The sequence below is a fragment of the Rhamphochromis sp. 'chilingali' genome (assembly GCF_963969265.1).
Source record: "Rhamphochromis sp. 'chilingali' genome assembly, chromosome: 1".
NCBI lineage: Eukaryota > Metazoa > Chordata > Actinopteri > Cichliformes > Cichlidae > Rhamphochromis > Rhamphochromis sp. 'chilingali'.
Genome location: NC_137929.1, coordinates 52,316,129 through 52,338,187, shown reverse-complemented (window position 1 = coordinate 52,338,187; position 22,059 = coordinate 52,316,129). Strand labels below are relative to the sequence as shown.

The 22,059-nt window shown below is 38.5% G+C and overlaps 1 protein-coding gene across 6 annotated transcripts; it reads right to left on the bottom strand.

Annotated features, from left to right (window-relative positions):
* Positions 1-2,674: 2,674 nt before the first annotated feature.
* Positions 2,675-21,316, bottom strand: LOC308407236 (uncharacterized protein). Of its 6 annotated transcripts, none has more exons than XR_013973642.1 (12): positions 21,217-21,316; positions 20,681-20,726; positions 20,388-20,470; positions 19,611-19,667; positions 16,987-17,049; positions 16,582-16,695; positions 16,320-16,436; positions 15,939-16,052; positions 15,697-15,813; positions 15,194-15,307; positions 14,961-15,062; positions 2,675-2,952 (listed from the first exon to the last, which is right to left on the bottom strand). XR_013973642.1 is itself a non-coding variant. In XM_080898784.1 (11 exons), exons 2-11 carry the CDS (start codon positions 20,718-20,720, stop codon positions 15,018-15,020), a joined length of 864 nt encoding a protein of 287 aa, XP_080754910.1. In that variant the 5' UTR covers positions 20,721-20,726; positions 21,217-21,316; the 3' UTR covers positions 13,931-15,017. The 6 variants fall into 6 exon arrangements, 3 of the variants coding, with proteins under 3 accessions (XP_080754910.1, XP_080754911.1, XP_080754912.1); XR_013973643.1 differs by lacking the exon at positions 2,675-2,952 and adding an exon at positions 6,223-7,345; XR_013973644.1 differs by lacking the exon at positions 2,675-2,952 and adding an exon at positions 13,931-14,751.
* Positions 21,317-22,059: the final 743 nt, after the last annotated feature.

The window sequence follows — 22,059 nt, the reverse complement described above, 5'->3', positions numbered from 1 at the left end:
GCTTAGCATTGTTATAGGAAAGTGTATCTTTTTGTCAACCGTGTCACATTTTGGCTTATTTGTCCTTTCTCCTTTATGATTTTACTTCTTTGTCTGGTGTGGGTTGCACCACTTTACCTTAGGAAAATGAAAATTACAAAGAGTGCTTCGTCATTCTACATTTACATGGAACTTTCTGATAGCTGTTGATTTTAATTTTTTAAACAAGATGTGGCAATAATGTGGCAGGATGTGGCCTATTCAGCAACTATTCCTCACTATTGGTTAGTGTTTGAAAAGTTACTTTGAAAAATGAGTTAGTTATAGTTACTACTTACTTCTTCAAAAAGTAATATGAGTTGGTAACTGAGTTATAATATGATAAAAGTAAATAATTATTAGGAAAAGTAACTGTCATTGAAGGTTCTCAGTCACCATTTGACCCTAGTACTGAAAAAGCTTCTTGGATGAGAGGTGAAACGTCTTCAAGCAACTTAAAGAAGTCCAGATGCTTTTCTTTCAAAACTCCTTAGGAAAAGTAACTATTGCATTACAAAAAAAAAAAAAAAAAGACTACTTTTGATTTTATCTCTGCATTTCACCTTTAAAAGCTATTTATCTGCCTTGTTTGGCATCATTCCCTTCAGCACAACCTCATGCTGGAAAAAAAAAGTTGTATTTTTTACCATAGCAACTGCAAGTATGTTTAACAAATCATCTTAGTAACTTGAAATGCAAATATAAATTGTACATTTTAAAAACCTATGCACACGTTTTGAAAACAACAAAGTAAAACAATTTGCCATTTGCCACAGCAGATGCCCCCGATTTTCAGTAAGTGAATGTGTTTAATTGTAGGCAGGGACATTACTGGATATTCTTGTGTAAATGCTACAGAATAATTTATGTAATACTTATATACTTATATTGCTACAGAAGAATATTTATTTTATTATTTTACATTTACAATTTTTAGGCTGTGGATCTCTTAAGATCTCACTGTTGGGTTTGTAAGGCCATGTTACTCCTAAATTTCTATCTTGTTCAAAGTTCAAAGTTCTAAGCTAATCGACCTCAGTGTTCTCCTTTTTTAAAAATAAGAATCGATACAGAATCGAATCGTTAAACAGAATCGATAATGGAATCAGAATCGTGAAAATCTTATCAATACCCATCTCTATTTAGCATAGCTTCGTATTGCTATGTCATCTTAAATTGGTCATGTGATTGCTTTTCCATGACTACTTTATCCTTCCTCAGCCAACCTGCAGCACTTGTGTAAATATTTCACCCCCCAAGCTCCCGGTAGGCTGAAGACAGCTTCAACTGTCTGTGTTTTGAAAAATAATTATGCGCCCGCACCGCATTTTCTTTTTAGTAATGGTAACAGCATTGTAGTGATAGAAAAAGTAAAAAGTTACATTACTAGTTACTGAGGAGTAACAGCATTACTTTTAACCCCGTTATTCCCATCACTGCTATTCATCCATCTTCAACTTGTCGGTGACTTAGGCAGTTGTTCCCACATCATCGTGCCATTGTCAAATTGTCATTGTCAAACCTGTTGTCATTGATCGTGGACTTCAGGAAGACCAGGAAACATTTGACCCCTGTGTCAAACCAGGGGGTCAGTGTTGACATTGTGGAGGACTATAAATACCTTGGAGTACACATTGACAATAAACTGGACTGGGCTAAAAACACCACAGCACTTTACAGGAAGGGCCAGAGTCGTCTCTATTTTTTGAGGCGACTGAGGTCCTTCAACATCTGCCAGAAAATGCTGAGGATTTTCTACGAGTCTGTTGTGGCCAGTGCGATCCTCTATGCTGTTGCATGCTGGGGGAGCAGGCTGAGGGTAGCAGATGCCAACAGACTCGATAAACTGATTCGTAAGGCCAGTAATGTTGTGGGGATGGAGCTGGACTCCCTTAACGTGGTGTCGGAGAGGCGGATGTTGTCCAAGATAAAGACAATGTTGGATAACACCTCCCACCCACTCCATGAGATGCTGGTCAGTCACAGGAGCACGTTCAGTGAGAGACTGAGATTACGGAAAAACACCACTGAACGACACAGGAAATCTTTCCTGCCTGTGGCCATCTCCCTGTACAACGCATCCACTGTTTACTGCAACAGCTACACCCTTCTTGCACATGTTCTTTTTCAGCTATTTATTAATAAGTGACTTTTATGTATATATATGCCTGTATATATTGTGCTATTCTTACTTAGTGTATTTTCTGTCTTTGTTAATGGTTGTTTATGATGGAGCACTGTAACGAAAAATATTTTCCCCTAGGGAACAATACAGTATTCTCATTCTGATTCTGAAAATATACTGTTGCAGTCAAAGTGGATGAGTTCTGCCCTTTGTTTCAAAAAAATCAGTTGAACGCATGACTCCCCTGCTAACCCATTCCAGTTTTCTTCTAGGACAAATAGACTGGTTTTAAGTTGAATTTCACTAATATCCTTCCATAGACCATGGCACTGTTTCATGCACACAAAAGTGTTGTGGTTTTGAACATGGATTTATTTTCAGGTACTTTTGTGACCATAGAACTATTTGTAATTTTTACCATTTTGTAATTGATTTGGATGTTTTTAAACACTTATGCTCATGCAGAAAAAAAATCATTCTGCTGTTGGAGATGGTCAAACATAGTAAGTGATAACAGTACTGCATTTATTTCAAATCAAAAATGGGAGAAACAACTCTGCAATCAAAAATCACTTCACAAACAGCCCTTATTATTCTGTCCATTTTCTGTCCCAGTCAGTGACAGTACAGTGAGGGTTTTCAGCAGCTCCGGGGACGTCCAAAAGCCGGCTGAATTCCACGGAAGATGTGCTCATAGTCAGGGACGCACCACGGCTTCCAGTGGAGCTCTTCCTCCAGCTGGGTGAAGGCTGCCTCCCGATGCTCGTACATCACGGAGTGTGCTGGGTCCATATCGTGGTCAGATTTTACTGTCACAATTTGCAGACATTTTTTTAATTAATTACTCAGGGACAGAATCATGGAGACAGACTCAATGATATAAACTTGCTTGACTGCAACAAAGTTAAATCTGAAGAAGCTAGCTACTGTATAATAGCAGTGATTCATATTGAACACCATAACAAAAGAGTGAACCAACTAGAAAAGTATGACTGTTTTTTGAAGTATTTTTCCGAACCCTAGAACAGAATCTGTGTTGCAAGTCTCTAAGAAGAATAAAAATCATGTCAAGTTGTTGAAAAATAAAAAACGCACTGTTTTATTGCTGAACTAAAGTATATGAATTTCATAATCAAAACCTTAGGCGAAGTAGAACCTACAAACTAAGGAATGAGGAAACTTGGAAACTAGAAGGAACAAATAAGAAAAAAAACAATACACAGCAAGATGGAGAACGCGGCAAAGGCCAGGCCTGAGACAATATATACACAGAGGATAAGGAGAGAGAAGGCAAGAGGTGAGAACACAGATAACTAACAAAATGCCTATGGAGGAACTAAAACTGGACGCCCAATAAAGGAAGAACACACACAGAAGTAAAACAAGAAATTAATGATACTAAGAGAAAGATTACAACAAAGAAACAAACTGGAGACATGGCAGATTTCAAGGAAAGAGCGAAGACAGAAACTGGGGACCAGAGCAGATAAGAATATACCCGATAATACAAAGGAAATAAAAAAAATAAATAACAAAAGATAGCACTGAAAAAAGATGATAACAAATATTACACAACTAGAACGATGACTAGAAGCTAAGATAGGAAACTCAGGTGCGCTAAGCACACAATGTCAAATTATGAGGACTAAAAATTAATCTTGAGCAAATTATATCAAAACAAAAATATGACAACTACACAAAAACTGAAAACACGTGAAGAAAAAAATATGTCATGACAGAAACATCTCAGAACATTTCTCCAAAGATTTACTAAACGTATGACATATTCTGGTAGTTTTTCTTCTTACACTTTTTCCCTTATTCATTTTACCATGCAAACTAGAGATAACCAAGAAAAGCATGCCAACGTCTGTGACTTGTGGATAAACTAATTATCATATAAACCGTTAAGCAACAGCACTGGTGAAATTTTGAGGAAGTTGGAGCTTTGTGGATATCATTTAAAATTGAAGTTGAGACATAATTTCACAAACGTTATTGCTCACTCTGACATTGAACTTTTTAGGTTAATTGAGGTCCCTGTCAGGCAGCACTCTGTGTGACTGGTAGAGTTGCAGACACGCAGGCAGGACTGAACTTAACAAAGGTTTTATTTCAGAATCAGAATCACATTTATTGTATATGTATTAATAAACTAATAAACTATTAGCCTCTGTGTGTTTCAGAGCACTAAAGAAAAAGCAAAATGATCCTCACTAGTTAAAATACCCCTAAACTAGTTAAATTAAATCATCTATGTCTAAATAACAGAGCTCTGAGACCTATACAATCCTTTAAAAAGAGTTTAATTAAAACACATAATGGTTTCATTAAATAAAACGCTATTAAACACATGTGAACTCATATGACCCCTGAACTCGCATGCACGTGCAAAAGTGGCTACTACAGGGGGACACGCACGCGTACACACACACACACGTACGTGCAGGGGGGAAGGGGAAGTGGGGGTGTGGGGGGCAAAAAAGTATAGGTATATTACTACTGACATCTTATTAAAATGGTGAACACAATTTACTAAATTAAACATTTATATAAAAATAATATAGTGAAGCGTAATGGAAAATTTCTACAATTCTCATTTAAAGAGTTTAAGTGCTTATACATATGCTTTGTTGTGGCACTGTAACAGTGAAATAGTTTCTAAAGCTAGATGAACTTATTTCAGCCTCAGTTGATGGAGACGACAACTCCCTTTGCACTTGCTGATAACGCCAAGGGCACAAAACAGCATGCCCATTGTTCCATTAGGTTACATAGCGAGCCTTGTGATATGTGGTATGATCAATTTGTGACTTCCTGCCTTTCTCCTTGGAGTGCATAAAGGAGTGGGAGCACAACTCTGATTTCAGAGCTCTCCTGGCTGTATGAGTGTGATGTTTCATGCCTGTAAGCTAAAACTGGGTAAAACTGCTAAAATCCATCTAATCCATCTCTCTTCTAAACACCGTACAAGGAAACAGTTCTATTAACTAAATGCAATGTTACAAGTCATAGAAATTTCAAGCAGAAGAGCATCAGTGCCCTTCTTCACCTGTATGCAAGGAGTAATGTGTGATACAAAGATAAATGTATTTGTAGATGTAGATGTCATTCATCACAAAGACAAATAAAGTGTGTGAACTAAAATGCAGATAAAACTTTAAAAAGCAGAATTGAAGAGTCTTGCATTACATGTACCATTACACAGCAATACAGATCTGTTGGATCAGGTCATTGTTCGTGCTAACACGGAAACTTGCCAAACAATGATAATTTCAACATCATTGAAATGATGTTGATTAAATGTGCCCCTTTCTTCCTCCAGCCTTTCCTGCCTTAGACAATGTCACATAATGTAATAACTGAAATAAGAAGTAGAAAAGAATAATAATAATACTTAAGAGATTCACGTGAATAAAACGAGCCTATAGAGATTTTACCAAGTTGTTCTTGGCAAACAATATGTGCTTGGCACCACAGTGCATTTGAAATTCTGACTTGAAAATCTGCAAGATAAAAAAATTAAAATGTTGTCCATACATTTCTAAACATCCCAGGATCCATGTGTGTGGGTTTGTAGGTCTGGTCTTGCAGTCTCAGCTAACTGCTCTGTTGTTTTACCCCTGCCACTTCCTTTCTGTGCTCCACTCGTGTATTGAACCATGCAGTATGCTTGTTCATCTTAACTGATATGATGGCTGACAGAAGCTTCCATGTGATACTGAATCAGGTTATTGGCTGGTAGTTGGATGGCAGTGGTCTCTTCTGGGTATTCTTGGAGATCAGGACTGTCTGGCATGGTCTAATAGCAGTTCATTTATAGGCTAATAGGTTCATTTGTGCTGCCAGATGCTCTTGGAGTGCAGTCAGCTTCTTTAGCATGAATCAGTTCAGGTCTCTGTGTTTATCACTGTCTATCAGTTTGATGTTCAGTGATCCACTAGCCAATAAAAATTGTTGTTATGTGTTCTGTCCTTCTCTCATATCCCTTTTCAGTATCCCTCCATCTCCAGCCTTGGTGGGGTTGGATCAGGAATCCTGTTCCCCTGCAACTCAGAGTACAGCTGGTTCATTCTCCAGCCTTGACTCTCAAGCTAAGACTCCCAAATGTGCAAAGACTCCCAAATCTCTGAGAGTCTTTGCTTGGCAGTCTCCAAGCCCTCACTTATGGATAGCCTGCTGCCAATAGTTATAAACACTGCCTTTATTTTGGCCAGTAGTGGGATCATTAGCCCTGTTCTAATCCCTTGTCCATGTCTATACTTTCTTAGTCCAGTAGTCCACTTCTCAACATTGTGTCCTGGTTCCTCAACACCTGACAGGGACCTGAGGTGACATCCAAGCCAGTATGGCTTTAGTTATCTCTCTCACTCATGTCTGACCTATACATAACAGGCTATTCTACCTTTAGTAGAAGGCCTCAGCATGGCTGTGGAGTGAAGGGAAAGCTACCAATAAAATAGGATCGTCAGTTCATGAGGTATTGTGGGTTGTTGTTGGGTTTTGTTTTGTGTTTTATTTTATTTTTTCAAATCTGAGCTGATTTTCTGACTACTTTGACCTCATGTTCAATAATAAACAAAACATTTATCTTGGCAAAACAGGTAAATAGATACAAAAAAACGTACATAAATAAATCTCCCTTACCAAGAATGAGTAGAAAGTAAATTGTCTATCTAGGTCTGGAGAAAAAAAAAAAACATCTGTACATACTGTCATGTAGCACTATGTACATACAGATGCACATCCACAGTGAGTGAGCACAAGAGGACTGGAGGACAATGACAAAAAGTCTTTTGTAAAAATTTTATTTATCTATTTTGTTACTAACATTTATCGTATGTGTTTGTTTTTGTGCAAACAATGCACGGTGTTATATTAATTAAACTGTGCAGGGACCCTGCTGCTGGTGTGTGGATGAGCAGCTCCGGAGTGAATGGTTTTCAGCTGCATGTATAAACTATACTTTTTAACTATATTTTTCTTCTTTTTAACAAAAACACCTTTTGCTTATTATGAATGTTCAAAATAAAAATGTGTTGTTAATTCCTAAATTAATAATGCATCTATTTTACAAATATACACGTGTTAAGTAAATCCCATTTCCAACTCCTGTTTTAGGACCTCCCCTTGTTGCTCAGCTTCCTCTCTCTGCTGTTCATCTGTTTCCTGCTGCTGGATTTCCGTTATTTTATCTTCAAACTTGAGAGAGAAGGAAATATAAGAAGAGGTTAATCTGTAATGAATGACTACATAAGTTACAGCTGAGTACATTTATTTGCACAGTAGTCTCCCCCTGCTGGTCATTATAATTAATATAAGTTGAACAAACTTTGCTTAATTGGCTTCACTTTTCACACCCAGAACATAATTTGTGATAAATCCATGTTATGATGCATATGATTACAAGATGTATAACATTTAACTTGACTGTAAGATTCAAAGATGAAAAACTACAGTGTAATACTGGGCTTTACAATAAAACAATACAGAGATAAACAGGTAATTTTATCGTTCTCATGGTCAATTCTAGGATGGTGTGATGGCCAAACCCATGGCCACACTCTAAAGTTGGTAACGTTTGTATTTTCATTCTTCATTTGAACATAGTAATACATTTTAGTTGCCAATAACTTCATTGATTGGTTTGGATACATCTGTTCTATTTGTAAGCGCGCACATTTAGTTCACTTATGTATTCATACTACTTCATTTCTTTGCTTTCTGACTAACCTTTGTCTTTTTATTTCTTACCTGCCATCATCCCTGGGAGTTGCTGGACAAAAGATGGTAGCCAGGGTTTGAAACCATTAAATACAAAGGAAGATAATTGGACCACACCACCACTTCCTGCTGAAGGGGGAATGTGTGTTTTCTTTACTTTAAAAACAAAGTATTTGTATTTAATTAAATATTTGAGTTTAGGGTTTAATGGGGTTTTTTGATTTTCTTCTTTAGTGTTTAGTTTATTAACAAACTAGATTGTACTGCATTCGTGATTTATGATTGTGTTTTGTTTGTTACCCCTCATGTGTCACAATGGTCTGCTCAGCCATTATATATACCCTTGTATGTCATTTCATGTTTAGGTCAATTATGTATGTTTGGGCAGTCATTTGGTTTGTTAAGTTTGCAGTCGTTGCCTGAGTTCAGTTTTGTTTCTTTGACCTCTTTTATGAGCTCAACATTTATTAGTCTTGTAAATATAATTTTTGGGGGTTAAATAAATGGAAACTATATTTTTCTAATAATTCCTGGGCTCCTCCTGTTTTTCAACTCGGTCCATCACATGTGGTGTCAGGAGTGGGATCCTTCAGTTGAGGAGACAGGATTTTTTTTTTGCATTTTTCTGCCCTTTTTCCTCCCCTGACAAACTTTTGAGCCATGCAGAATGCTGTGCGCCCAAAGAGAGGAAATAAAATGGAGGCCAAAGAGGCCTTGCAGCAGCCAGAGAGGGAGAAGGAGATGGAAGAAGGAATTTCAGTTGTGGCTGGAGACACTGAAGGAGAGGATACCAGGGAGCCAACTCTGCTTGATATTGCTGGGATTCTTCAGGCTTTCATGGGACAACAGGAAGTTCGAGATAAAAAGCAGAGAGAGGATGCTGTACTGCAAGAACAGCGTTTTAAGAGTTTGCAACACCAGTTTCGGCTTTTGCAAATGGAAGTGCAGGCTAGAACCACCCCACTTCCAGAGCCCACATCAACTGATCCAGAGTCTGTTGAAACTCCAGCTGATTATCAGACACAAGCAACATCTCAGCATGAGGGTTCTGGCTCAGCCTCCATATTAACAGGTCAGTCTGTGCATATTCGTCATCCTAAACTGGAGAAACTAGCTGTTGAAGATGATGTTGAACATTTTCTGACCACTTTTGAGAGAATTGCAGCTGCTTGTCGCTGGCCAGAGTCAGACTGGATTTTTCACCTCATTCCTCTTCTCACTGGTAAGGCTCGAAGTGCCTATGTTAATATGGATGTGGACGATTCACTGCAATATGAGAAGGTAAAAGCTGCCATTTTGCAAAAATATGATATAAACCCAGAAACATACAGGCAAAGATTTCGCTGTCTTGAAGTTTTTGATGAGAGTCCCAAGGAACTGTATGCAAGACTAAAAGAACTTTATGAGAAATGGATTCAGCCTAAGAACAGAACTATAAAAGAAGTTGGTGAAATTATTATCTTGGAGCAGTTTTTAAGAATGCTGTGTCCTGAGCTTCAGGTCTGGATTAAGGAGCATAATCCAAAGTCTGCTGCAGAGGCCGCCATCCTGGCTGATTTGTTTGTAGCTGCCCGAAGTAAGAGTCAGCCATGGAGCAACAGTGCATGGAAGGCTGCCGGAGATTCACGTCGGTCGCAACCCCCTCAGCATCCTCAGAGGTCAGCGACGGGTGTGGGTAAGCCCTTTACAAGGGAAAAGCAGCCTCTGAATACCTCGAAGCCAGGTAAAAGGCCACCAGTGTGCTACCTTTGTGGACAGGAAGGTCACACTAAGCCCATGTGTCCTAATAATCAAAGCAAATTATCTCAGATGTGTTTTGTGCCTCACCAGAATGTGGATATTAAATCTGAGAGAAAGCAGTCAAATAAAATCACCACAGTTAAGATTAATGGACAAGAAATGAATGCTTTAATAGACACTGGCAGCACACAGACTCTGGTACACAGGAAATATGTGTCAAAAGACTACACATGCCCCTCTGAAACCTTATCAGTTTGCTGTATACATGGTGATGAAAGACCATACCCTACTGCTGATCTGTTTATTGAAGTGCAGGGGACACCCTATCTGTTAAAGGTTGGTGTAGCTGATAATCTGCCCTATCCTGTAGTTCTTGGGGAGGATCTGCCAGTCATCTATGATTTGTTGAGAGAAGTGCAAGAGTGCAATGTTGCTATAACAAGGGCTCAAACTAAAAATCAGGATGAGCATTATGCAACCCTCAGTGCTTTACCCTTCTTTGAGGCTGAACTAGAGACAGATCCCGGGAAGTCTCGGAAGCCACGCAGTCAAAGAAGACGTGAAAAATTTCAACACACTGTTGGAAAGACATCAGTTCAGGCTGCTCCAGATATGCCTTTAGGTTTTTCAGTACCTACGAACATCAGACAAATGCAGCAGGCTGATCCAACTTTGTCTCCCATGTTGCTGAGGGCTAAGGAAAAGGACTCTGTTGAATCTGACATAAATAAAGAGCTGTACATTCTGCAAGATGGCATTTTATACCACCAGCACGGCCAGGTTAAACAGTTAGTGGTCCCTAAAGTAGCCCGTGAAACAGTGCTTACTTTGGGGCACTCCATTCCCTGGGCTGGCCACCTGGGGAAGCATAAAACCACCGCTCGCATCAAGCGATACTTTTTCTGGCCTGGCTTGCGCTCAGATGTTGCTATGTTTTGCAGGAGTTGTCCTCAATGTCAGAAGACTTCGATTAGAGTCCCCACCAAAGCACCACTCCAACCTCTCCCAATCATTGGTATACCATTTCAGCGTCTTGGCATGGACGTAGTTGGTCCTGTAGAAAAAAGTAAATCTGGAAATCGCTTTATGCTAGTCATTACAGACTATGCTACGAGGTATCCTGAAGTCTTTCCATTAAAAACTGTTAAAGCAAAAACTGTAGCTTCCTCATTGATTCAACTGTTCTCAAGGGTTGGATTCCCACAGGAGATTTTAACTGACCAGGGCACTAATTTTATGTCCACACTGTTGAAAGAGGTCTATAAGCTGTTAGGCATCAGGAGTATGCGGACAACCCCTTATCACCCACAGACAGATGGACTGACGGAGCGCTTCAACCAAACTCTCAAACAAATGCTCCGAAAGTTTGTCAATGATACAGGGTCTGATTGGGACCAGTGGCTGCCATACCTCCTTTTTGCCTACAGGGAAGTTCCTCAAGCCTCCACTGGCTTCTCCCCATTTGAGCTTCTTTATGGCCATGAGGTGAGAGGCCCATTGACCCTGCTAAAGGACTCATGGGAGGGAGAGCAAGGTAAAGAGGAATCGGTCAATGTTATTTCATATGTCATTCATATGAGAGAAAAGCTTCAGCAGATGAGTGAACTGGCTCAGAGTCATATGGCAGCTGCTCAGAGGCAACAAAAGACTTTGTTTGATAAAAAAGCTCGCCACCGGAGTTTTGTCCCTGGCCAGAAGGTTTTGGTAATGTTGCCAACTTCTGACAGCAAGTTGCTGGCAAAGTGGCAGGGACCCTTTGAAGTACAGAAGAAACTTGGACCTACTACCTACAAAGTTTCCACACCAGGTCTCCAGCGAGGGAGTAGAGTGCTCCATGTTAACCTTCTTAAGGAATGGATTCCACGCACTGAGAATAAAACAGAGGGTTTGCTTATTCACAGCGTGGATGAGGAGGAAGAAGTTAATGACTACTTGCCTTCAGTAACAGTCTCTGTCCTGGACCTGAGCCATCTCACCAGTGAGCAACAGTCTCAGGTAACACCTCTGGTTAATTCAGACATATTTCAAAAGTACCCAGGTCGCACGAGTCTGGTGGAGCATGACATTGTTTTAAAACCTGATGCAGCTGTGAAGCGTATGAGTTACAGGATACCGGAACGCTTCCTGGTGGAGTTAAAGGAGGAGGTGGACCTCATGCTGTCTCTTGGAATCATTCAACCTTCAACAAGTGAGTGGTGCAACCCTGTTGTGTTGGCTCCAAAAAAGGATAGCACGATACGTTTTTGCATCGACTTCAGGTACCTCAATTCCATATCAAAATTTGACTCTTACCCGATGCCACGCATTGACGATCTCATTGAGCGTTTGGAGAAGGCAAAATATCTAACGACCATTGATCTCTCCAAGGGATACTGGCAAGTACCTCTCACTAAACAGTCTCAAGAGTTGACAGCATTCCGTACTCCGTGGGGATTGTTCAAGTTCAGTCTTGCCATTTGGTCTGCATGGGGCCCCAGCAACATTTCAAAGGCTAATGGATAAGGTACTCTGTGGGCTCTCAGCATTCACCTGTGCGTACCTTGATGATGTTGTTGTTTTCAGTGGAACTTGGGAAGAGCATGTGGATCACCTAAGAATTGTGCTGGATCGGCTGTGTTCCGCAGGCCTTACCATCAATCCAGCAAAGTGTGCTCTTGCTAGGACTGAAGTCCAGTACCTCGGGTTTACTGTTGGAGGTGGGACAATTAAACCACAGGTTGACAAATTAATGCAATTGCATCATGTCCTCTTCCACAAACCAGGAAACGGCTGCGATCCTTCCTCGGCATGGCTGCGTTCTACAACAGATTCATTCCCAACTTCTCAGCTAGAGCAGCCCCACTGACGGACAGGATTGGCTCAAGATGTCCCAATAAGATTCGGTGGACAGCTGAAGCTGTTGCAGCTTTCAAAGACCTTCGCCAGTCCCTGAGTAAGGACCCCGTTCTGCACTCACCAGATTTCACAAAAGACTTTACATTGCAGACTGATGCTTCTGAAAGGGGTTTGGGAGCAGTGCTTCTGCAGGGACCACCAGAGGATCGACATCCTGTCGCCTACATCAGCCGTAAGCTGCTACCAAGGGAGAGCCGCTACGCAACGGTTGAGAAAGAAGCCTTGGCCATTAAATGGGCACTTGACTCTTTCAAATATTATTTGCTGGGAAGAGAATTCATCCTTCAAACTGACCACAAAGCCCTGCAGTGGCTGGAGAGAATGAAAGACACTAATGGGAGAATCACTAGGTGGTATCTGGCTATGCAGCCATACCGGTTTAAGGTTCACTATATCCCTGGTAAAGACAACACCATTGCTGATTACCTCTCTCGCTGCCTGATGGAAGATCCAGAAGTGGGGGGGTGTGTGATGGCCAAACCCACGGCCACACTCTAAAGTTGGTAACTTTTGTATTTTCATTCTTCATTTGAACATAGTAATACATTTTAGTTGCCAATAACTTCATTGATTGGTTTGGATACATCTGTTCTATTTGTAAGCGCGCACATTTAGTTCACTTATGTATTCATACTACTTCATTTCTTTGCTTTCTGACTAACCTTTGTCTTTTTATTTCTTACCTGCCATCATCCCTGGGAGTTGCTGGACAAAAGATGGTAGCCAGGGTTTGAAACCATTAAATACAAAGGAAGATAATTGGACCACACCACCACTTCCTGCTGAAGGGGGAATGTGTGTTTTCTTTACTTTAAAAACAAAGTATTTGTATTTAATTAAATATTTGAGTTTAGGGTTTAATGGGGTTTTTTGATTTTCTTCTTTAGTGTTTAGTTTATTAACAAACTAGATTGTACTGCATTCGTGATTTATGATTGTGTTTTGTTTGTTACCCCTCATGTGTCACAATGGTCTGCTCAGCCATTATATATACCCTTGTATGTCATTTCATGTTTAGGTCAATTATGTATGTTTGGGCAGTCATTTGGTTTGTTAAGTTTGCAGTCTTTGCCTGAGTTCAGTTTTGTTTCTTTGACCTCTTTTATGAGCTCAACATTTATTAGTCTTGTAAATATAATTTTTGGGGGTTAAATAAATGGAAACTATATTTTTCTAATAATTCCTGGGCTCCTCCTGTTTTTCAACTCGGTCCATCACAGATGGTTTCATGACACTATCAATTCAAAATAAATGAATAAACTCTGAGTATAACTTTTAGATCACTCTCAATACGTATATGATAGTGGTATTTACTATGACAGACAAATAACTAAAACAAAATAGAACAAACAAAAAAATTAGAAGGAAATAAAAAAAAAAAAAAAAAAAAAAAAAAAAAAAAGCTAGATCTCCTGCTACTGTTGAGTGGCTGTGTGCAGGCAGGAATAGGACCCAAGGTGCAGACTCCGGAGACAATCGTGAACTCAAAACAGCTTTAATGTTAAACTCAAAATATAACATAACTGGAAAAAAATCAAAATAAACTTAAACCGGAGGACTGACAGAACACACAGCTAGGTAAACAGTAGATCGCGACACAGACACAAAGAAACACAGGGCTTAAATACACAGAGGGAGCAATCAGGGAATGGGTAACAGGAGGGAAACACAGCTGGGGCAAATCAGGCCTAACGAGACAAGGGGAAGCAAAACCAGACACATTAACATCAGACATGGACTTTCAAAGTAAAACAGGAAACCTATAACACAGACTGAACAAAAGACACAGGCTCACACGCAGGCACTACAACAGAGGGAACAGAGACGTGGGACCAGGGCAGACAGACACAGACAGACACTGACTGGACACGGGGATATAGCAACTAAGGATACAAAGAGACGCGAACTAGACAAGGGGATACAGCTGACAGGGGAGACAGAGCAACTAGAGAAGACAGAGACATAAACCATAAGACAGAACTCAAAGAAACCAAAGACTAGAAATAATAAATAATAAACTCAAAAACCCTGGGTCAACGACCCAGGCATCCTAACAGCTACACGCAGGCACTTTTTATAGTATGCAAGCTGGCATGATTAAAAGGCCATTCTGACCCACAACCCTACTGTCTATGTCTAAGTAGTATAATATAAAAAAAATGATGTAAAAATATAAAAGTAGTTAATAATAATGAATTGAACATACGTAAGTGGGGTGGGACCTACTATGTGTACAAATGACTGAGAAGCTGAAAAAAAGAGAAACAAAATTAAAAAAAATGTACAAATATAAAACCAATATATTTCCATGCACTTAAACAGAGAATAACTAAAATCACATTAAAGATAGTTTGATGAACTCCTAATTTGAAATTTTTGTTATTTGAATACATTTGTCTTTCAGTGAAAAATCAGTAATGAAGACCTTGGTGAATGCATCTAAATGAAAGATACAAACCTTTATGTCTTTGGTCTCAAGCTCCTTCATTCAGGAAGGACATCAGGACATCTGCTTCTATTTCCCACGCATCTGCTTTAATTTAGCTACTTCTTCATTTAACTGGGAGGGGAAGGTAAAATGGTACATTTGCATACAACATGATTACATACTGTGATGAGAAAAAACGCGTGTCAACTTTTTATTTATGTATAGAAATATTAGACATTAAGTCTAAGGAACAAAATATGAACCTCTTTCTTGTCGGCTTCGAGCTTCACATTTATGGTCTGCAGCTCCTTCACATCTTGTTCTCTTCTATTTTTTTCAGCACGGACCTCCAAGAGTTCAGCCTCTAGATCGTTGACCTTGGAGAAAAGGAAAACAGAGTCATTCTTAATAAAAGAGAAAAGCTTCTGTTAGGTACTGCATAGGTTATCTATTTGTTCAGTTCAACTATGATAGGGAAAATATTTACAAACCAAAATGATGGAATAAAGCTGTTATTGCGTTCAGATTTTAGACAAAATTGCAGTGGCCATCAAAAAAATAATAACAATAAAGGACAATGTCAACATTAAAAATATCAACATTAATTTTAAAAACAAAATATGTGGCGAACAGAGATCATTGGTTCCAGAGAGAAATTATAACAGATTAATAAAGCATGAGTTAACACAGAATCAATATAACAGAATATATGGTGTAATGGGCTAATGAAATAATACTTAAAACTGAAAAAACTGAAGTAAAAAACCTTTGTACTGTTGGTTTCCAGCCCTTTCTTCAGTGTCTCTACAGTTATCTCAGCATCCTTCTTCTTCTGCTGCTGTTCCCTGAGCTGATTTCGAACTTCAGCTAGTTCATCATTCAGCTGGGAGGAGAGGGAAAATGGTAGAGATACATTTGCACACAACATAATTACAGAAGAAAATGCATGTCAACTTTTTATTGTGCATTCGAATATTAGACATTAAGTCTAAGGAACAAAATATGAACCTCTTTCTTCTCGGCTTCAAGCTTCCTATTTATGGTCTGCAGCTCCTTCTCATCTTGTTCTCTTCTATTTTTCTCGGCACGGAGCTTCGAGAGTTCAGCCTCTTTTTCTTTTAACTCAGGGGAAAGAGAAACATTGAACACATTTAACTAAACAAATCAAATATTAAATATTTAACCTGATTATTTTAGTTTATGTAATTATTTTAAACATCAGTAATTATCTTCAAAAAAGGACATTGAATAGAGAGAAACTGCAACTAAAATATATTATCTTCAAAAATGTTGGTATTTGAAGTAAAATTCAAACCTGAATGTATAAAATAAAAGATATAAGGTAAAAGGTTAATGTAATAATAAAAAGAAACGTGAAAATGAAGTTACCTCTTTATCGTTGGTCTCCACCCTTGTTTTCAGGGATTGCACGTCCATCTCAATATCCCTCCTCTTCTGCTCCTCTTTATTAAGTAGACGTTGTAGTGTTGATACTTCATCATTCAGCTGAGTAAGGAGAAAAACGTTTGCTGTGATGGTTCCAGATTGTTTAATGTTTTGAAATAAATATTTTAACTACTATCTGCTGTGTGTGTCCTGTGAGTAAGAGTACTCACTTTGAATGATTCTAAGTAACCTCAAAATCATGTACCTCTTTATTCTTGTCCTCAATCTTCAGCTTCATGGTTTGCAGTTCCTTTTCATTTTCTGTGCTCCTATTTTTCTCAGCACGGAGCTTCATGACTTCATCTGCTTTGTCTTTTAACTTGGGCAAAGGGAAACATTATTTCAAAATGAGAAATCACTTTACAGTTGAGTTGACTGTTAATTGAAGTGAAGAAAGCTCTCTGAAAGCCAGGTGGTTGGTGAACAAGCATTCATCTTGATGCTATAGCAACTGGCAACAATCTTAGCACTAGAGAATAGCTAAATGTTGTTCATTCTAGTCCTCCTTTAGAAGGAGGTTGATGGGGTCATATAAAAATATTCAGTGCATTGAAATATAACTTGATATCAAACTGAATGTACAGAGGTAAAGGAAATAAAAGACAATAACCTCTGATTTGCTGTCCTCGAGCTCTGTCTTCAGGGTCTGCAGGTCTTTCTGCAACGATTCATTCTTAGAACAGAGTGATTGGACCCTAAGTCTACATTTTCCTCCAACTGAAAAATACATGAATAACCATGTTGTTGTATTAAGTTTAAATGTATTTCTGCTGTGTCTGTAATACCAGGGTCACCTAAAGATCTTGACCTTTCCCTACAACGCACCTTCAGATTACATGATTTGGTTCTAGAAATGTATAAAATGTTTATTAATTTATGTAGAGATTTGTTTACTTTGCCTTCCAACTGAAGAGACAGTAAACATTGCTGCGTATCCTCACTCTGCTTTTAACAAAGGCTTCATTCTTTAAGTGGTTTTGCCTCCCCATCATATAAGTCCCTTGAGATGACTTCTGTTGTGATCTGACACAAACTTAATGGAACAGTGGTGACATTGTACAAGAAGGTTTGTGTATGTATTTGACAGAGGTGGGACCAAGTCATTGTTTTGCAAGTCTCAAGTAAGTCTCAAGTCTTTATCCTCAAGTCTCAAGTCAAGTCTCAAGTAATGTCAGGCAAGTCAGAGTCGAGTCTCAAGTCACTGGTGTAAAAGTCCAAGTAAAGTCACAAGTCTGAAATTTTGAATTTCAAGTCCTTTCGAGTCATTCAAAAAAACGAAAAAAAGCATGTTGCAGTTATGCTAAATGTAAATATTAGACCATGTAATTTTTAAATCTGTTTTTCTCAACACATGACAAAATAGTGAACTTAGAAAATATACACAAATTGTGAAATTGCACCTCTTTAAAATGCAGCTCAATTAAACCTAGCTCCAAGAATAATTTTCACCGACAGTTCTGAGATAAGCTGCATGTTATTCTTGGATGCGCTTGTAGGACCAGCTTTAAAATCGCATGACAAAAATATCATACACATTAAAAAAAAACTGCATCACCAACGTAGCCTGGAAAACATTTGCTAGTTAGATGAAGTCAGCTATCTCATCGTAGCATATTTATATGCATATTTATAATCATACGGTTCTTGGAGTGAGCGCATACACTCATGAAGTTTAGTAACTTCCGGTCACTGCAACAAGCCCAGGTACAGTTTACCGATGGATGGGTGCAGGACCTTGAAATGCACTGTGTAGAAAGTAAAGACCATCGTACGTATCATAAGTTTACCAGTCTCACAAATCGTCGTCATAAATACACATTCATTAACCGTTTATTAATATAACCTTTGAGCTCAACGATAATTAATTAGTAGTGGAAATAATTTCTGGTAGCATCACAGAAATGTAGCAGTGACAATAATACTGTATGCTGTAATCGTACTGGGCAATTAGTGATACAAAAAACCTGTTTTATCCTGTGAATAAAAGTATATGTTTTGTCAATGTACCATAATAACAGAAGCGAAACACAATATTGTGTCAGGACAATTCACTATTTATGCACAATAAATAAAGGAGCATAGCGCGACAATTTCTGTTCAGCGCCAGACTTGCTTGTAACCTACATCAACAATTATGTTATGATAAAATACGTAATAACTACAACAGCAGACTGACCTTCGTGTAAATGCTTGGAGCAGACTAACCTGTGAGCTGGAGTGTTCTGGGACGTTATATTTGATCTTTGAATGGCTGCAATCCAGGCCATCCGTCGCATCTTTGTTACTTCGGAAACATGGCTCGAACAATTTCTCTTCAACGACGTAATCCGATAACAACCGATCTCTTTACCCGTCGGCTTCCCGTGGCTGTCATGCGACCGGCTATTGCAGTTAATAATACAACAGCTTCTTGACATTTTTGTGTTTCTTTTTATCGCTGTATAACTGATTTTAATTGAAAGCCTGCGTGCGCTAGTACCGCTTGCCACGAGTTCCCAGAATCCTTTGCGGTTCTACCCGTGAATGACGTCACATTTTCAATCTCTTTATAATATGCATGTTAAATTTTATATTTGGGGTAAAATATCAAGTCTTTTCAAGTAAACCGGTTCAAGTCCAATTCAAGTCCCAGGTCATTGGTGTAAAAGTCCAAGTCAAGTCACAAGTCTTAGAACATTTTTTCAAGTCAAGTCTAAAGTCATAAAATTAATGACTCGAGTCTGACTCGAGTCCAAGTCATGTGACTCGAGTCCACACCTCTGGTATTTGAGATTTACTTTCTCCATCCTTTTGATAGCAGAGGTAAGCTTGGTGAACTTCCGTTGTGACCCCTACCCCTTAAGTGTGTCATTTCTCAGCCACTGAAGTCTCTCCAGCTAACAAAAGTGGAGAGGATCAATATTACTTTAGTCATACTGGTTATCCCAGAGCTTAGCTTAATAGCTACATATAAATGGGGGAAGAGTTGCCAATCTGTCTCAGGTCAAAAATGAAGAGAGCAGTGACATATTATCACATCCATCCATCTTCATCTGCTCATCCAGGCTTGTAGAATGGGGGCTGCAGTGTAAGCAAGAAAGCCAAGAACTCCGTCTTCCCAGCTCCCTGCTTCAGCTCTGGGGAACATCAAGCAGCTCCCAAGCTGGTAGAGACATGTAGTCTTTCCACTGTGTCCTGGATCTGCCCTGGGCACTCCAGATCAGAACAATGCTTTAATTTGTTATATAGAGTTACCTCATTTTTGAGCACCTCAGTCTCCTCATCCTTCCTCTTGAGTTCAGCTTGTGTCTTCTGTGTTTAAAAAGATCAGGAGCTCAGTACATACATGTCGTGGAAGTTGTTTCAGTTTATGCAAGTGGATTTTTTATGCTTTTTTAATGGTTTGCTTTTAGTGTACATACTATTTAAAATGTTTTCATCAGTGCACCTTTACTTTTGTTTAGATTTGTACATACAAATGTGGCACCAGCGGCACTAAAGAGAGAGTGAAACAAGCTGTCAAAAGTCAACAAAGCAAAAACTTGTGTTTGCCTTACAACAGAGTCTCAATGTGATGGTTGGTAATTTTATTGTGGTATCTATTTCTACATTTTTCTAAGTGTGTCCTACTATCATGCCTTTACTCACAGCCATGACTGTCATTCATATTTACACCATTTATAATTCGTTTTTAGTGTAGTAGGTTAATTTCTCTCTCCTCCCCCCTGTCTTTGTGCTTCTGATTCATCTCTGACTGAACCTTGTTGTTCAGGTTAGACTTCCTTCTAACACGCAATTCTCTTTGTTTCTTTCTTCATCTGACGTAGACAGAAGAAATGTCCATTGTTTACTTATATGTTTGGTTTCATTGTTTTTCTTCAGCTCAAAGCCTCAGTTGAATTTCTGTCAGCTGTCTTATTTTCATTTTTGCTCTCTCAAAAAACAACACCTAAGTTGGTAATCATCAATTAGTGTTTAGTTTGTGAAAAAGTGAAAAAGGAATTTGTGATTTACTGTTTTTCTTTTGTTTACCTTGTATTTGACAAGAAGAACGGCCCCCGAGACAACAGTACCGACAACACCGATGCAGATGACCGGAGAAGAAGTCAAATTCTCTGAAGTGAATAATTAAAGAAAATACTGAAAATAAAATAACTGTAATAATAATAATAATAATAATAATCTCCAATGTCAAAAACAAAAATGTTTCTTCCAACTGCCAGTAAAAAATAGTAAGTGAAGAAAAGCAGAGTTTTCTGAAGTATTTTTATACACATTTAAACAAGTACTGAGCTTTACATTTGAATACAGTTGTGTCAGGTTACCTGGGCTGACTGAGAATCCAAACCAGCTTTTCAGGCTCATTTTGTTCTGTAGAACAAGAAGGAAATCGTCACACTAAAGAGATATACTTCTGCATTCATGTTGTGCTCAAAAAATGTAGATGTTTAAAAACAGCATCCTATCTCAACTTGATGATCTATCAACACTCAACTATAATCAGAATAAATGATTTTATCTATTTTGACTCAAAAAAAGGTAAGAGTTCATGTTAATTAAGTCGTAATTATTTGTTATGCTTAAACTGTTTCTTCTCTGTAGATGGCCTTCATTGCACACACACTGTGTAATGTACAGCATAGAGGGATAATAACTATTACAATGAAGCTTGTTGTAAATTGCCTCACAAATAAACAAATACACCTTAAATCACCACAGAATTTGCAAATGAGAACTAAAGTTTTACATTTTTGAGGCTAAAAGTTTAACAGTTTAAAGCTGTCAGTTAGAACCACAGAGACACACATTATGTTTCTATTATACAGTAAATTAAACAAACAACCAAACATAAAGTATTTACCTCAAATATGAAACTGATGCATCTGCTTCCTTGCAGTGAGTGAGGCTGTGCAGCATGACTCCTTCAGCACTGGTTAAAGGAAACACTCACCTGCAGTAACAGGAGGCGTGGTTTCTTCAGAAGTCTGATGAGAAAAGAATTTGTGCCTGTCAGACAAACAATCAGTTCATCTGAGTGTGCGCATGTTAAAAGGAAACTTCAATAAATGCTTGTAATGCCAATGATATGGTCTGGTTGAGCAACTATTACAAACTTAAGGCCTTGACCTTTGACCGTGCTATAATGAAATGTTTTCTTGTGTGTCCATACTTTGTTTTGTTTGTGCACACAAACATGTCTCCAGGACAAACAAAAACTAACAAAACAAAAACTAACAAAACAAAGTTAATATGTGGCAAAAAGCTGTTGTTAGAATTTATTTAATATTAATTTCTACTATCAGCTGATGTTTGCTGGAGCCACAGCTGTAAACCTGCTGGTCATGATGTCGGTTTGGATATGTGGTGAGAGGGAAACATGAAGATGAAACCAGGAGATGTCCTTACTGTGTTATCAGAGCTGAACAGGTGATTGATTGATTGATTGATTGATTGGTAATTTATTTCAACATGTGAACAATATACAAGTACATTTAGAAAAGAAATAAGAGAGAAAAAAAATACTATACAAATTACATACAAAAAAACATTCTGATTAATTTACATGTTGAAAGGGAGTGGGAAGAAGTAAACACTTATTTAATCCCACCCCTTTGCCATAAATTATCAGTTAATATTTAGTCAGCTTCCTTACTGATATAATTTGTAATAAAAATAGTGAACAGATTTCTGATATACTATATAC

Coding starts and splice junctions, on each gene's coding strand:
- LOC308407236 (XM_080898784.1), bottom strand. CDS start 20,720: ATGAGCCTGAAAAGCTGGTTTGGATTCTCAGTCAGCCCAG. Junction 16,696..16,986: donor TCGAGGACAGCAAATCAGAG/GTTATTGTCTTT, acceptor CCTTTGCCCAAG/TTAAAAGACAAAGCAGATGA. Junction 15,814..15,938: donor TTGAAGCCGAGAAGAAAGAG/GTTCATATTTTG, acceptor CTCTCCTCCCAG/CTGAATGATGAACTAGCTGA.